The sequence below is a fragment of the Astyanax mexicanus genome, chromosome 22 (assembly GCF_023375975.1).
Source record: "Astyanax mexicanus isolate ESR-SI-001 chromosome 22, AstMex3_surface, whole genome shotgun sequence".
Classification (NCBI taxonomy): domain Eukaryota; kingdom Metazoa; phylum Chordata; class Actinopteri; order Characiformes; family Acestrorhamphidae; genus Astyanax; species Astyanax mexicanus.
This window is the reverse complement of record NC_064429.1, coordinates 8,627,348-8,644,979: the sequence shown is the minus strand read 5'-3', so window position 1 is coordinate 8,644,979 and position 17,632 is coordinate 8,627,348. Positions and strand designations below refer to the sequence as shown.

Below are 17,632 nucleotides of genomic sequence, written 5' to 3'. Positions count from 1 at the left end.
GCCGCGCCAGGGGCGCGAGAGCTGCAGCGGCGGCGAGTTGAGCGGGTGACTTCATCAGGCCGCGACGCCGGTGCGGCTCATGTGCGCTGTTCAGAGGTTCAGTGAAAAGTTCCGCTTTTGGAGCAGAACGGGGGAAAGGGACGCCGCGGTCCTTCAAAAACCCGCTGCAGCTTAACAACAGTCCAATCGGACATGCGAGGAGGCTGGGACTTACTAGGAGAGAGGGGCCCAGGGCCGGCGAGGCCGGCCGAGGAAGACGGGCGTCCGGAGCGGCGAGCCCGTGCAGGAGGAGTAGGGGAAGGGGGAGAAGAGTGGCGGGAGTGCCGAGATCCGGGGGTGCACTGGTGAGGACGACCGACCCGGGAGGAAGAATAAGCAGTAGCCGGAGTAGAACCAGGAGTAGCCGGAATGGAGATTACGGAATTCAGATGACGAGCCCGGCGAGGTGGAGCAGGAGTGGAGACAGGCTGGCTAGGAGGGAAGAGGTCCTCGTCGGAGGCGGTGAGTTAAAGGTCCATGACGGAGTACAAGCTAATGCTAGCAGGCGGGTGCGGCAGATTCGACTGATGCGAACTTTCGTCACGAGAGATAGTTAGTTAGGGGAGGTATTTAAAGGACGGTTGATTGATACAGGGTGGAGTTAGAACGTAGAGTTCGGGCGGGGTCCTTCTCCCAAACTTTTGTTATTACATAACATCATTTAAAAGAATAAGTACATGCTTTTTGTGCATTTCGAGCTGTGCAAAGCATACTTTTCCCTGTTGTTATGATAGCAAAGACAAACCGACAACAGTCAGATGTTCATTGCTATCTTTGCACAGCTTTACATCACAGTATAAAATGAACCAATCACACAACCCTACACTTGGCACAGGGAGCGGATAGCTTCCATACTTGCAGCGAACCCCACCTGGATTGGAAAATAGGTTTCACTCTTGACCAAACGAATCACACAGCACTCCAGGGTCCAGCAAATGGCCATAAGATACTGAACAGTACAGCTTGAAGATTGTATCTGTTGGCAGCTATACAACATGAACATCAACAATATACAGAATTGACGGCTCACCTACAGATCTCTAAAATAGAGCCCCAAGTGTTTCAGTTCATCAGTATTGCTGGGCTGAGGTCTTGCATGCTCTCCCTCTTCAGGTCATGTCACATCATCTTATTATGTTCTTTTTAAGGTCAGGGCACTGTCTTGGCCATTCCAAAACACAAATCCTCCTCTTTTTTTCAGCTGTTCCTGGTTTGACTTAAGTCCGTGCTTTGGCTCATCATCCTGCTGTATCAGGTGACATCTCCTCAGCTTGAGGTCATGGACTGTTGCCCTGATGTTCTCCTGTGAAATGTTTTGGTTCATCTCTGAATTCACACTGTTCTCTCAATGATTAGATTGCATCTAGGCCATGAGAGAGAGATAAATTAGCCCCAAACTATGGTGCGTATTTTACCAGAATAAAAAAGGGAGGAGACTTAAATGGTTGACTTAAAATGTTCTCTGAAAAAAGTGATGAGTAAAATTTACTTTAAAAAGTTTTGCAACTTTCTGCATTTGCTTTTTTTAAAGTAAATTTAATTTCAGATAAATTTAAAAAACTTTAACTCGGTTTCAAGACTTAAATGTTACACAGAGTAAATAAGTGAACTGAACTTCAGTCAATCCTTTCTTTTAGTAAACTTTACTTCATTTATTTTTACTGAATCAATCCTTTCTTTTAGTAAACTTTACTTCATTTATTTTTACTGAATCAATCCTTTCTTTTAGTAAACTTTACTTCATTTATTTTTACTGAATCAATCCTTTCTTTTAGTAAACTTTACTTCATTTATTTTTACTGAATCAATCCTTTCTTTTAGTAAACTTTACTTCATTTATTTTTACTGAATCAATCCTTTCTTTTAAACATTTACTTAATTGTATAAGTGAATAAGTGAAGTAATTGTAATTAGGTAATATTGTATGCAGAAATTAAGTAAAGTTTACTAAAAGAAAGGATTGACAGAAGTTCAGTTCACTTATTTACTCAAGAAAATAGTCTGTGAAGTAGGCATCTTTTTTTTATTGATATTTTTAGTTAAAGCTATATAAAGCTATAGTGCGATAATCACAATATATCACAGTATTAAATTAAGCTGTTTTTAAAAAAAAAAAGTGTCCCAAAGGCACAGTGCACATTTCTCTTATTCGTATTACGCAATTGACTTGCACATAGTGCACATGAACTATAAGCTCATCGTAAAAAAATGTTAATTTAAATTTGTTTTTCTATTCTTAAACCATGTTACATTTTATTAGATTAGAGAAAAATTCATTCATGCATAATTTTTGTACCCTGAAATATTGATGTTTAGGTCTGTGATCATTGTTTGCATTGTTCGTGTTTTAATCTTTCGGAGATCTGTTCTTAATAAACATGTTTTATTCAATTATAGGTCTATGCTTCTTCCGTGTTGCAATGTTGATTAACAATATACTGAACAGATTTTACTTATTCAATGTGTTTTTAAGCTCAGCTTTAATGCTCTTCCTACCAAAAATGTTGGGTTTAAATCAGGCTCATAATGACAGGGCTCAGGCAAAATATGCACGGGTTCGGGCTGGATATTTTGGGCTGGATCTAAGCTCTACCATGTACCCTACTGCACATCCCCCAAAAATATGCATTGTAATGATGCAGACCGCAGCAACTGTGTTTGGTCTGATAAACATTGTATTTCCACTATTTCTTTAGCCCACATCTACTATCTTTTTGGGAGTTTAACTGCAGAGCAGTGTAGAAACACCAACGCACACAACGGTATAAACGCTCACAACCGCAGCATGACTAGCAGAGCGTGTAAAATCAAAGAGGCAGCCGTAATAGCTCCGCACTGTTTCTACCACTCGCTACAACTACAAAGCCTTTTCTCTCTCTCCACCACACAGACATAATACTACATGGTGTGTGTACTGTACGCTAATGATACAGCTTAGCAGTGGGAATGCACAGGGGTTAGAGCACAATAATTGATTGTGGTGACGGACAGTTCTGGTGGAAACAGGAGAGTTGAGGTGCACATTGAATTCTGCGTGATTTGATCAGCCGTGGTTTTATGTTTTTTGGATACAATCCAGGTTAGCACCCGAACATCCCTTTCAGACAGCTTCCTCTTACAGCATCCACAGTTAATCCTGTTGGATGTGGTTGGTCCTTCTTGGTGGTATGCTGACATTACCCTGGATACCGTGGCTCTTGATGCATCACAAAGACTTGCTTGGTCTTGGTCACAGATGCTCCAGCAGCAAGATGTGCACCAACAATTTGTCCTCTGAACTTTTGAACTCTGGTATGTCACCCATAATGTTGTGTGCATTGCAATATTTACACTCTTACTGGTGCAATAATGTGCAATTAATGAAGATTGGCCACCAGGCTGCTCCAATTTAGCCATGAAACCTGAAATCCCACACTAAAATAAAGGCAGGTGTTTCAGTTTCATTGTCCAACCCCTGTCATTGTCCAATCTGCAGGAGTAGCAGTAAAGTTAGCTGCCAACCCCATAACAGTTTTATTTTATTTTTTTTTTATGCTGGCAGCAGGTACTCTAATTAGGACTAGGAATCCAGTCTCTTGAGCTTTAAGAAGTCAAAAGTCAGGCGGAGAGAGCAACACGACTCTTTTACAGATGAAAACCTACAAAAAGTCAAGCAGGGCGGACTCACGCCGAGACAGAGGAGGTGTCTAATTAGGCGGCGCCATCCCTCAAGCTGAGAAACTGAAGCTGCTAAAGCCGCCTAGAGAGCAGGGGACTTCCCGACATGAGCGACGAAAGTCTAGAAACTACTTTACCAGCAACACACACACACACACTCACTCAGACTCATGCACACACAACCTTTTGCTCACCTTTCCTTCTTCAATACACACACACACACACACACACACACTCTACCATGCATTGCGGCGTCATACCTTTTTCACATCTCTGACGAGGTGATACAGGGTGTTGGAAGGTCCGTGCCTCTATCAGAGCAAAAACAATAAATAGTACAAATCCAGTTAGAAGCCTTTTAATCAGGTAATCAGGTGAACAAACACTGTAGCACAACTATCACTGCTAGCGTAACGACCAGCAGTCACACAGTAGATAGAATCAGTCGCAAAAATACAATAATATACAGTATTATAGAGACACTAGGGATGCAACGGTTTTCTGTATTTTATCTAATCGTTCGGTTCGGCCAGTTTGGATCGATACACCCGATGCTTTTCGGTTATCTAGCCTATTTATCTGTATCTCCTTTCAGAAAATAAACATTTAAGGCGAAATATGCCTTGCTTCTCAAAGTTATGATTCATAACTTTCATATTTAAGTTTATCGTACATCCATGTTTGATCGAATGCGGTTATACACTATTCAAACCGTCTGCCTCTCCGGATTCCGGAACTGTGCTCTCCGTTTTACTGTAGTATGTACGGTTCCTGAAGTATAATTTTATATGATGATTGTAAACACATTATAGCAAAATATAGAGCTGACAAAACACTTCATCCATATAAATAGTATAGTAGTAAAAATAAAATAGTAAATAGTAAAAATAGTAAAAATAAAAAAATAAAATAGAAAATCTGAAAAGCGCCTACATTTTTTCCTGGTTTTTACCATATTTTGGTCATTACATGTTCAATTGAATAATTAAAGTGTCTTAAATGAATTGTGTAAAGGCTTCTAAGGAATATTAATTCATAGAATTGACTCTAATTATTATAATAAATTATTTAATATTGGTGTGATAAGCCTTCAAATGTGAGTATGTAATTTCAGGCGGAAAATGGTCAAAATAGGCTTGGAGCTTAAGAGGTTAAGCTGTGCCTTTTTTCTATTTAATATTGGCTCTGCCAGTGTGAGTAGGACCACCTTGTTGATTTGAAATAGAAAGGGCTAAAACGTACTGCATGTTGGAGGTAGATAATATTAATATATGGAAACCGAACCGAAACCGTGGCTCGAGAACAGCGATACGAACCGAACCGTGTCCACACTGTACTGTTGCATCCCTAACAGACACCAAGGCAATTTTAACATAATACTGTAAACTATATGTTTTTATTCAACTTTGTATTAAACGTTTTCACACCAGCACTATTTGGTCCGATTAAAACGGACTCTGTCTTGTTTGTACACTTAGTGCGGTTCAATGGAACAGGTGTCTAAAACAGTAATCACACTGTGGTGCGAATTAATACAACTCAAACCAACTTTGGATCAGTTCACTTGTGGTGAGAACATGATCTGTTCTTTATTCAATCCATCTATCAAATGTACTTCTTTTATTTGAGCTAAACTACTAATAGGTTTAATAAGTTTATCTAATAAATATATAAAAGCTAGATAGCACTAATCACTCCATGCTGCTCCATGCTGTTCACACGCTTGGTATGTGCAGCGTTCACTGATCGCAGCTGAATTCAGTGATGCGATATGATAACCCTTTGCTTTCCATGTTTATTAGGGTTCCAAACTATGCTCTATATACAACCAAGTATGCATTTTTTCCCTATTTTTACCATCCTATTAATTAAATTCAATTTAAGTTCAACCTGAATAGACCTTTTTTCTAGGTTTGACTTTTCCATTAATCTTAAATGCTACAGTAATATCACTTAAAACATAAACCTCGAAAACAGTTTTGTTTATTTGTATTAATTTGTTTTCTCCCTCTGTTTGGTTTGGTTTCACACAGGTATAAACCTAAACGCACCACAATATGCATGAATAAATCACACAAGCAAATCGTCTCATCTGATTGTTATCTCATCTGATAGCTGTCTGGCACAGGAACTAAAAAAGTAAATATAGTAAGAAGATTCTGTGTTTCAGTGTGTATTTCAATATTTCATCGAAATCGATCAAAATCATGTCATGTTCTCGAGCCTCAAAGTCAAAAAGAGGATCGGCGATCCCTCCCTCTAAGCTACGCAAATGGCGCAGCACACTGTAGCGACGCCGCGGACACTGTGACTGCTGAAAGAGCAGCTCTTTTTCCAGAGAATGTGAACATTCTCATCTTCTTAAAGAAAAACTTGAAAATATAAAAATAACAGTTGTTTTGTCTAGCCTCAAATATGTTAATAGTTTTGGTACCTTAAGGAGCATCTTTCTCTCAGATAAAGTTAATAATAAATCTTTATTAAAGAAAAAAACTTGTGATTCTCAGAGACCGAAAAAGTCTTAAAGTATTATTTTTCATGTTTAACTGTTATAGTAGGATAGAGTTCAGTTTATTACGGCTCTAACTGTTCTATTATTTTGTACATGACTGTTCCTGTATTTATTATTATTTATTTTGTTATGTTGCACATTGCTGTTTTAATAGTGCACACTGCTGCTACCAAAAAAAGCCACTAGATGGCATTACATATATATCTTAATTAAATGATTTAAATTTGACCATTAGTGCCTAATGTGGTGTATTACAGATCACTTGTATCACTTTGCATCACTTATATCAAGCCCACCTTTTCAAATAGGATATTGTAAATTTGATGAATCAAACCAATGACTGACCGTAGACTAATCTAAAACTGCCATAGACCTCTCTGCTGTAAAAAAAAAAGAAAATCGAGAATCAAATCGAATCGTGACCCTAAAATTGGAAATGAAATTGAATCGAGGATTTAGAGAATCGTGACACCCCTAGTTTATAGCAATATTTTTGATAGCTGGGATGTGTCCCCACACATGTGAGTTTCAGTCAGCTTTTCAGTCAGTCAATCAGCTGGGAAAATAATTCCGTGTAGGGTGGAGACGAGGCAGATTACGGCAGAAGTTGGGGTCAAACTTGGTGACGTAATTAATTGCATAAAAAAAAAAATATATATATATATATATATATATAATGCATTATTGTTTCTAAATTTAATTGCGTGTTAATGCCTTTAATGTTGACAGCTCAAATTTTTAAGGATATAGTTACTACTATAAGTAAATTAAGTATCTTTGTTTAATCTTATGGATGGTGTAGTTGGTGTAGGGCTCTGAGAGTGTGTTACCGTATTGTAGAGTTCCTCCAGTCGGGAAAGCGTGAGGAACCGGTGCATGCTCACACCGTTCTCAATCAGCAGCTTCACAAAGTCCACCCGGTCCAGAACCAGCGCGTCCAGCATGGCCTGCTCCAGTGATCCCACCTGCACCCCAACAACACACACAGTGATACATCAGTGCCCTGGGGCTGTGGGTGTGTGTGTGTCTGAACTCTCAGAGCACATATACTGTACCACACAACATGTGTGTGATGTGTGTGTGTGTCTCTGAACTCAGTATAGACAGTATATAATAGATATATAGAGTAAATCACTGTGTTTATATGGCTACGTTTATTAAAGCTTAATGTAGCTACTAAAGCTAATCGCTCAATTTCAAAACCGTCACATTCCTAAAACTAGTCATTTCAAATTGGTCAAGATCATTTGATTCTCCCCCTTTAGGATAGTGGATTATGTTCAGAGTGTGACTTAAACAAAAATAAAAATAGTAAATTTGAATAATTTTCTAAAACTAGACTGCCTTCACTGAATTAATCTCCACCATTCAGGGCTCATCTCTAATCTGTAACTGATGAGATTTTTACTTATTAATAAAGCTATATGCTATAAATACTGCATTAATATTTAGTTTATTATTATTGAGCTTTATTCAGTTTTTTTTCAAGGATTCAAGGAGATTTTATTGTCATTCGCATCACATGTGGAACATGAGGTGGAATGGAATTGTGATGAGAATACAATAAAAATAGAATACACAAAATAGATAAGATAAATACCCCCCAAAAATAAAACAAATAAATAGAGAGAGTAGACAGGTAGCAGCAACAGGAAGTCCAGAGTGCAGGTGTGCTATAGCAGCATGATAATATGAACTAGAGCAGTAGAAGAAGTAGATAAAGTGTCTTAGTGCGGTTTAAGGTGACAGTGTTTGTAAACAGTATTTTGTCCTTGTAAAGTGTCAGTGCAGTGTGTTGTTAGGTGTAGTTTAAGAGTCTTACAGCTTCTGGAAAGAAGCTGTTTCTCAGTCTGGTTGTTTTGCACTTGATGCTCCGCAGCCTCCGGCCTGAGGGGAGCGGGACAAAAAGTGCGTGTGCTGGGTGGGTGGGATCCTTCCTGATGCAGGTGGCCCTTTTCCTGCATCTGGAGGTGTAGATTTTCTGCATTTTAATCAGCAAAATGGCTAAAGCCCTATTCGGATGGAATTAGCTTTTTTAGGGGGATTTTACCCCAGAACCCCCTTAGAAACTGATCCTGTCCAGATGTGCAAAAATCCATAAATCTAGCTAGAAATGCTCTACAATTTGTGGCTGTTTAAATGTTAAAATATTATTATCTACGTTTTGAATTAGAATTGTTTCTAGTTGGTTTTACTGCTCGACTGCATGATAAGTTGATAAGTTAAGTTTTTTTTTTTTTTTAGCAAGGTGTCAATTTCTTTTTAAGGCCTAAATGGTTCCTTGTCTGGTTAAATACGTTTTTATTTTCTGCGATTATGGGTTGTCCAGGGTTTGCAGGGTTTGTGTATAATGCAGTACCTGGGTACAGTACAGTATTCTATGTGTGAATTTATTATTTTACACTTTCCTCTCTACAGACACTGCATGTTCAGCTGCATTTCTAAAAGCTGGAGTGTGTTAGAGTGTGTATGACGGATCCTTACGGGCCACTGCTGTCCATAGATGAAGATCTGGCTGCGGGCGATATCCACACGGTTCCAGGCCAGAGCCAGGCTCAGCTGGTCCGGAGCTGAAGCGTTGGCGCCTGGAAGAAGAACAGAGAACGCTCAGTAACAGGAACAGTGGCAGAGGTGATCAGGGGACACTACCTGACTCTGGAAAAATGTAATATGGGCTTTATGAAGTGTACAAAGTAAAACATGTTCAATTTAACTGATCATCATATCATATTGCCAGATGCAGTGTGTGTAGTACGGTTCTAAAAGTACTCTAAAGTTCTCTTCCACCACCCTTTTTTTTAAATTAAAATTTTATTGAAAGTTTTGTAGGCAACAGATGTAATAACATGGTAATAAGCTGGCAATGTTTTCATATCCATCCCACCCCACCCAGATCCATCCCTCCCCACCCACATCCAGAAGTGCACCTCTTGGTGAGAGCTTCTTGACTGCACATTTTTAAATTTAGAGTAGTAGGACAGTTGCTTTGATGAATTTCCTCCGTCTAGGCTGTTGTTTTGAACCTGAGCTGCTATGGATTGAAACTGTATCGCCTTTGCCGATTAATCCAGGTTCTGTTTGGTTGGAGTATGGATGCCTTGTGGTGCACACTTCAGTCCTGCCTTTGCTATAGAGCGAAACAATGCCCCAACAGCTGGTGTGATGATCTGGAAAACCTCTTAAGAGCCTCTTATAGCAATGGATTCCAAGTGCTACTTTTCAGCAGGATAATGCTCAACCACACAAAGCCTGGGTTTCTCAGCAATATCTTTGTTAGACTGTAACGTTCCTTGGTCGGGCCAGTCTCCAAATTTAGTGCTAATCATACATTTATTAGATGGGATACCAGCTTCTGCAACCTGTGGGCTCGAGACCATGACATAATTTCATTAAATGTGTTCTGATGTTCATCTAAGTCACAACAATAGACAAACACAGTCTGCTTAAACTAAAACCACACAAAATATATCTTCACAGTTAGGGGGGGAAAGTATATGAATTTTTGGATTTAATAACTGGTTGATCCTCCTTTGGCAGCAAAATGTTGGACCACTCCTCTTCTACATTATTGATTAGTGTATCAAAAGTGTGGAGGTATTTAAGGTTCTTATGTTTTCCATTAAAAAAGACAAAAATAAATGTCTACACTGCAGTCCTCCCCTGTGCTGTGAATATCCCACAATTCCTCTTAGAGATGGTCTAAGTCCTCCATAACTCACACTCAAGCTCGATGTGATTCTGTGTGATTCTGTGCTTAGCTTTTTTTATGAGGCTCATTTGTTCACACACAGTCCATTAAATACACACTCACAGGGTTCTATAAGTCTGTTCTGTTCTGGAATAGAGGGAGAGCCATAAAAGTGTAGAAAATTTATAACTGAGAATGTGTCGGAAAATAAAATCCATCTTCAGAAGTGAAGAAAAGTCTTTAAGGCAAATCTGTTTACTGTGCAGTTATGTTTACTCCAACTGAGAGGCCAAAAAAGTGTTGCCATCTGTAAAAAAAGATTTCCCAGATTCCTATATCTTGCATTTATACCTAACTAATGTATATATACTAGGGTTGGACAATGAAACTGAAACACCTGTCATTTTAGTGTGGGAGGTTTCATGGCTAAATTGGAGCAGCCTGGTGTTCAATCTTCATTAATTGCCCATTGCACCAGTAAGAGCAGAGTGTGAAGGTTTAATTAGCAGGGTAAGAGCACAGTTCTGCTCTAAATATTGTACACAATGCACACAACATTATGGGAGACATACCAGAGTTCAAAAGAGGACAAATTGTTGGTGCACGTCTTGCTGGAGCATCTGTGACCAAGACAGCAAGTCTTTGTGATGCATCAAGAGCCACGGTATCCAGGGTAATGTCAGCATACCACCAAGAAGGACCAACCACATCCAACAGGATTAACTGTGGACGCTGTAAGAGGAAGCTGCCTGAAAGGGATGTTCATGAAACCACGGCTGATCAAATTTCAGTTTCCGTTTCAGCTTCATTGTTCAATGTTTAATTCTCTTTCTACTGCATTCAGAAGCTATTCCCAGCTTTCTCCAAAACAATATAAACAGTCATATGTGATGGATCATCAGATCATCGCACCAGCAGTTAGGACAGTGTGTCACTCCACATCAAAAGCAGGACTGAAGAGGTCACCATTAGGCCTCCATATTTATAGATGGATCTTAAACAGAACCTGGATTTATTGCTAAAGATGATATGGTTCCGGTGTTGGTCCAGGTTTCTCTTTTATGACACTTTCACAAACAAACGTGACAGTGGCTGGCTGACAAACAGCCTGGATAACGGGCAATTTGTCATAACTACCATCCTGCTACTCTCAGACCAATGATCCCCCCTTTTTAATGTCTGTCAGCTGGGACAAAATGTCTTTGAGGGCATTATAGAGACGTCAAGAGGTATATCAGCCCAAAGTAGCCTTTTAAAGCCTTTTTTAAGGTGCGTTTTTATTTTTGTTCTTGTCTATGGCATGCATTTGGCTTAATAATGCAGATAAAAACAGGTTTTTCCTCCTTATTTACTGTTATTGACTGTGCATTTGATATTACATTTATTTTATATACTGAGTAGCTGCCAAGTCCCTGTTGTAGGCTGTAAGAACAAGTTACTGTATTTTTCTGAATATAAGGTGCACTTAAAATCCTTTAATTGTCCCAAAAATAATCAGTGTGCCTGATGGTTATAATCTGGGGCACCTAATGTATGAATTCTACCAGTCAGTGAATGTAGTAGTATTAGCATTAGCCGCTAACCGCAGCGCTAGCTCTTTCGCCATTCAGAGGTGAGTATTTTGGACTGTAATCTGCTTGTTAAGCATGTTAAAATAAGCAACATGAGATGAACCGCTATCTAATAGCGCCCTTGGTTACAGAAACACTCAGTTAGCGCTTGCTAATCATGACTAGCGCTCTCCCTTAAACAAACTACTGGAAATCTATGCTTACTGTAAGTAAACAAAAGCACTTTATTCACCCAGTTTTTAGGAGAGAAATCTGTGTAGATTAACATCCATTGCTCATTTGACTTTGAAAAAAAAAGTTTATTACAGTTTTGTTTACTTAGGCACCTTCAGCATCAAGACCTGCTGAATTTATATTGGTAAAAATGGCGACACCCGTGTTCCTTACTAGTGTCGCTTAATGCAGCTTATAATCTGTTGTGCCTTATAGTCCAAAAAAATATGGTACAGCATTATAAGAGTGAGTTATCAGTGAAGTTTCTTTTTTTTTTTATTATTATTTTTTTTTAAGTGAGTGTGTTTAGTGTAGTGTTATGTGTCTAGTCACTAATATGGCTCATTCTTTATAATGCACCATAAGCAGTAATGCAGACCCTTGGTACTGCAGAGCATGTTCCAGTCATTAGGAGGATGGGTGGAGTTAATGAGGGATATAAAGAGAGAGAGAGAAAGTGAGAGAATAAGACAGGGAGAGAGGGAGAGAGAGAAAGTGAGAGAGCAAATTGCTCTTCAGATGCTTGCTATGAATTATGCAGCAGGGCACGCTGTTCCTCGGGATGACGCCCGCAGCGTTTCGACAGACAGGCTCTGCAGAATTCCCAACTTTTCCGTGAGGGATTTAGCAGCGGGCCTCGGGAAAAGAGGCAGAGCACTTAATCGTGGTCAGAGAGCACATCTCCAGCCCGCGGCTCAATATTGGACACTGGGCGAGTGGCTGAGGGGAACTGATACGGTTCACAGTGTCCTCTGGGGCACGGAGACCGTCCACTACAATGCAAATCATTTAAAGAATTAAATGGAAAAAAAAATCGAATATCAGGCAACCCAGCATTTATTCTGAATGTCATTAATCAGCCACTGCTTCTTTAGTTCGAGCTGTGAGGCTAATGCAGTTAACAAGCTAACAGGAACCAATCAGCTCACGTCTCTCTAACTCCATGTGGGTTTGTGTCTCCGCAGATTTATTACAGGAAGAATAAGAGGAAGTTAATGTGAATATTAGCGGTTTGATAGATAAGAATTAGGAAATAGCTCAAACGTGTACCAGTCTAAAATATTTCTCCTATTCATTACTCCTATTTTTCTCTTAATTTTATTTATAAAATTAAATTATTTATAAGATATAAACCCTTACAGGCCATTCCACCCAATGGGCGCCTCTTCCAAATTAAACTCAAGTTTTTATTTATTTTTTAACTCTAAATCTAATAACACATGTATTTAACTATTCAAAACATGTACTAGACAATCTCAGTACATGTTTACTTAAAAAGCAACTTTAAAAGCAAGTCCACTAATCAATTTCTTTGATTTTCTCTAAAGAAAGTCTTTATTCTATACAAAAAACTCACTATATATATATATATATATATATATATATATATATATATATATATATATACATATTAAAATATGTAAAGCCATTTTTTTCTTATCAACAAGACCCAAACCTAAAATGTATCAATTGTATTATCATGCGATTTATTAAACTGTAAATGTATAAATGATGAACCAAAAAGAATTGGAGGAAAAAATGTCTTACATTAACTAATATTCACTTTAATAAATGATTTAATAAATCAATATACCAGGGAACTGATACTCACTACTGTTACTGGAACTCACTCCTGTTACTCTTTATGTTATAAATAACAGGATTTAAACCAAGAATTAGGAAATAGCCCAAATGTGTACCAGTCTAAAATATTTATCCTATTCATTTCTCCTATTAAAATGATCTATACGATATAAACCCTTATAAGCCACTTTACCGAATGGGCGCCTCTTCCAAATTAAACTCAAGTTTTTATGTTTATATAATTTTTTCTCTCTAAATGTAATAACACATGTATTTAACTATTCAAAACATGTACTAGACAATCTCACACTACATGTTTACTTAATTTTTCTGAAGGTTTCTAATCCAAAGATAATTACAAAACTCATGCGACAAAAACATTAAAAAGCAAGTTTAAAAGCAAGTCCACTAATCAAGTCCTTTGATTTTCTCTAAAAAAAACTTTATTCTATACAAAAAACTCACTATAAATGTACTCTAAAATATGTAAAGCCATTTTTATCTAATCAACAAGACCCAAACCTAAAATTGATCAAATTTATTATCATGCAATTTATAAAAAAAAACGTACAAATGATGAACCAAACAGAATTGGAAGAAAAAGTGGTTTACAATAACTAATATTCACATTAATAAATCACTAAACCAGGGGACTAATACTCACTCCTGTTACTCTTTATGTTATGAGTAACAGGATTTAAAGCAAGATAATGTTCAATAACTTTTATACTGTGTGGGCCAGGGGTTGGGTGGTGTTAAATTATTACTCAAATAATTTATGATACATAATTTATATACATATGTTATAATTTCTGAAATGTAAATATATTTTTAGTTAATATTATGTATCATAAATTATTTGAGTAATATTGTATGAATTTAGTATTTGTAATTAGGTAATATTGTATGCAGAAATTAAGTAAAGGTAGTAAAAGAAAGGATTGATTTTGCAAAAATAAATTAAGTAAAGTTTACATTAGAGTCTCTGTAATAGGCAAAATCCACCGGAGATCCTATATAAACCTATAGCTACCTACACAGGTTAGCTAGCTAGCATTAGCTAACTAGTAACTAGTGTAAACTGAACTTTTTTATTTATTTCATGAGTAAAAAATAAAACACTATAATAGAGATAATGGGAAGCTATTTTTTTTCTTTAGCTAATTTACACTGTTAACTGAATTTTGCTGAGTTACATCATGAATTCCTTTGAAATCCTCATTTAAAAGACCATTGAGTCATAGCACACAAAAATTACAAATTACAAATGTTCTAAACATACACACCTGCCTCTAATAACACATATTTAATGTGTTATTCGCACAAATAACACAGGAATGAACAAACTTCTGCCATGCTGTTTCCAGCGCTGTTGGCTCCTATCTGACGAGATGGCGTCGCTGCTGCCCGGCTTCAGCTCTGTCTGTAGGAGGTCGCGAGCCAATGTGGGCGGGGCCATGCATATTAAATCACGGGTTTACATGATGTAGACACTGTGCTTTTTTTCTGATCGACTCTGATCTTTTTCTGAGGCTTTTCTTTTACTAGTTACTGCAAACAATTAAAGATGAGGTTGAGGAAGAAGTTTCATCATGTGCAGCATCATAAAAAACAACTCAAAGAGACCTATTATATTTCAGAATACAAAAGAAATAGAAGAAAAAGTGGATTTTAGCGAAATAAGAGCTTTAAAGAAATGCAGATATTTAAGTCTTGGCTGACTGATGTGACTTTACGCAAAGGATGTTTCCTTTAAGCGCACTTCTGTCTTTTCACACGTTTCCTTGCAGACGTCAGCGCGTGAGAGATTGCTGAGCAGAGGGATGTTTCAGACCCCCTGCAGATGGAGCTGATAGAAACGGAGAGATGGAAGGTGGAGGCAGGGAGGTGCCACGATACAGTGATGCTCCCTTGAGTTAGATGAACGCCTAGCATGGCTTCATACCGCAGAACTACACGGTGCACACTGGAGTTAGCATTAGCATTCCGCTGAGTTCAATAAAAACAGTTTGGGCAGAGGATGACATATAATTGCCCTGTACTTTCCTGCAGAGGCACTTACAGTCATGTTAAAGCTCTCAGGGGTGCGGTAGATGTCGTGTTTGGTAGGACAGTCACGTGGAACATACATGTCGTTAACGCTCCGTCCTTGGAGACAGGGTGACCTAAGCTTTAAAAGCAATGCACTATTGCTTTGTTTCAGTTCGCAGAGCTTGAGGCTTCGGCACAACCTTCCGTAAACCGGCGCATACCTGCAGAAATACACACGAATTCACTCAAACACACACGTTACCTTTCAGCAAAGCCGTCAGGATGGCCAAGTCAATGTCCTGGTGTCCCTCTGAACCCATCCGGAACACTGTGATCTGTGAGAGACACACAGAAAAAGGACGGTAATTGAAGTGAAGACCTACATCTAATAACACATATTTAATGTGTTATTCGCACAAATAACACAGGAATGAACAAACTTCTGCCATGCTGTTTCTAGAGCTGTTGGCTCCTATCTGACGAGACGGTGTCGCTGCATCCCGGCTTCAGCTCTGTCTGTAGGCGGTCGCGAGCCAATGTGGGCGGGGCCATGAATATTAATTCACAGGTTTACATGATGTAGACATTTTTTCTGATCGACTCTGATCTTTTTCTGAGGCTTTTCTTTCACTAGTTACTGCAAACAATGGAGGATGAGGAAGTGTTTCATCACGTGCAGCATCATAATAAACAACTCAGAGAGACCTACTGTATTTCAGAATACAAAATAAACAGAAGAAAAGATCATTTGAAGTGAAGATAGGAAAAAGAAGTGAAGATAGTTTGATTATAGATTAAAAGGTACGATACATGCTTACAGGTCAATTTTCTGTAAATTAAACACTAAAACGCTAAACAAAAAATATATAAGTGCAACATATTCGGTTTTGCTTCCATTTTTTATGAGCTGAACTTAAAGATTTGCAACATAAAAGACCTTTTTCTCTCAAATTTTGTTCACAATTGCTCCAAAAGGTGCAGTTTTACAGTATCTAGGAGGTTAAGAGCTGATCAGGCTGTGGAATGTTGGTCCACTTCTCTTCGATTGGCTGTGTGAAGTTGAAGGAAATTGGCAGGAACTAAAATTCTCTAAAACGCCTTTGAAGACGGCTTATGGTGGAGAGGGTCATTACTTTTAATTTTTAAATAAATTAATGAATTATTATTTTAGTGGTCTCGCCATTTCAGCCTGCAGACAGTAAACAGCAGGATTAGCCAGAAGACTTCTTCTGAGGGAGGGATCTGTACCTACTGTCTGTTGGAAGTCAGCAAAATATAATGGCAAATATACAAAAAAAGAAAAGCGGAGTAGAAAAGCTTTGTGGATTAGGGTACAATACTCGGCAAAGGAGAACAGAAACAGGGAGGTATTTATACAAAGGGAAACAGGAGATTTGGAAGGCATTTGGAAAAATCAGGTGAGCTGGAACGCTGAAGTGGAAGTTAGACACAGGTGCATTCTGGGAAATGCAGTCTTTAGAGCGAGAACTGCAGAGATCATATACCACAACCGTCCCTATAACTTTAAATAAATTTGATAATTATGCCACTAGTCATTTAATTGAATTACAATTCTTTGATTTATTAGTAATAGAAATAATTTTTAGTTACTCTCAAGACAAAACTGTTGCTTTTACAACCAAAGAGACAGCAGACCCCCAACTGCACCCACTGCTCCCAATGCTCCCATCGCTCCACCACAGCAGAGGAAACTGGGAGCCAGTAGAGGAAACGCTGTCGCTTTGCTGCACGTGCAGAGAGCAAAGCTGCGTAATGCATGCGCTTGTTGCGGCGCGGTGGTGGGGGTTGGCGGGGGGTCTTGTGTCGCATAGCTGCACACGGACACGTGCAACAAGGGCACCTTGCAGCGCGCCCGGCGTGTGCTCCGAATTCCAGAACACTCCGAATGTATTAGAGCGGCAGCCGTAAATCTAACGCCGTTTACAGGATTAGTCCGGGACACGTTCACCAAGACCCCTCGCACGTCCCCGCACAAGGCCAGCCGGCTCTAATGAGGTGATCCGTGGAGCCCGATTGGCCACAGGGCTGTGATGACTGGCCCCGGCCTGGCTGCCGGCAGTGGCGGCGGTGTCCCTATCCTTAAACCGACCATGAAATGAAGGCATATTGAGAAGGTGCATGGGTGTTTGAGAAGAGAGAGATGAGAAAAATGAGAGTGTGCATGTTATTTATAAATGTGTGTGTGTGTGTGAGAGAGATTAAAAGAAAGAGATAGATAGAGCTGTCACTGTATGGGTGAAAGCGTGGAGTAAATGACGCGTGATTATATCAGCTCTCATAAGAGAGAGCGGCCTGGAATAATTACTCATGTGACCG

At 38.8% G+C, this 17,632-nt stretch overlaps 1 protein-coding gene across 5 annotated transcripts in view; it reads right to left on the bottom strand.

Moving 5' to 3' along the window:
• The window catches only part of trpm3 (transient receptor potential cation channel, subfamily M, member 3), a 303,529-nt gene that overhangs the window by 55,923 nt on the left and 229,974 nt on the right, over positions 1–17,632 (bottom strand). For all 5 annotated transcript variants that reach the window (XM_049470204.1, XM_049470200.1, XM_049470199.1 and 2 more), the window contains exons 9-12: positions 15,558–15,630; positions 8,693–8,793; positions 7,039–7,173; positions 3,957–4,007 (exon numbers count right to left, since the gene is read on the bottom strand). In XM_049470204.1, the coding sequence (XP_049326161.1) occupies positions 3,957–4,007; positions 7,039–7,173; positions 8,693–8,793; positions 15,558–15,630 (360 nt within the window). The remainder of the gene's footprint in view (positions 1–3,956; positions 4,008–7,038; positions 7,174–8,692; positions 8,794–15,557; positions 15,631–17,632) is intronic.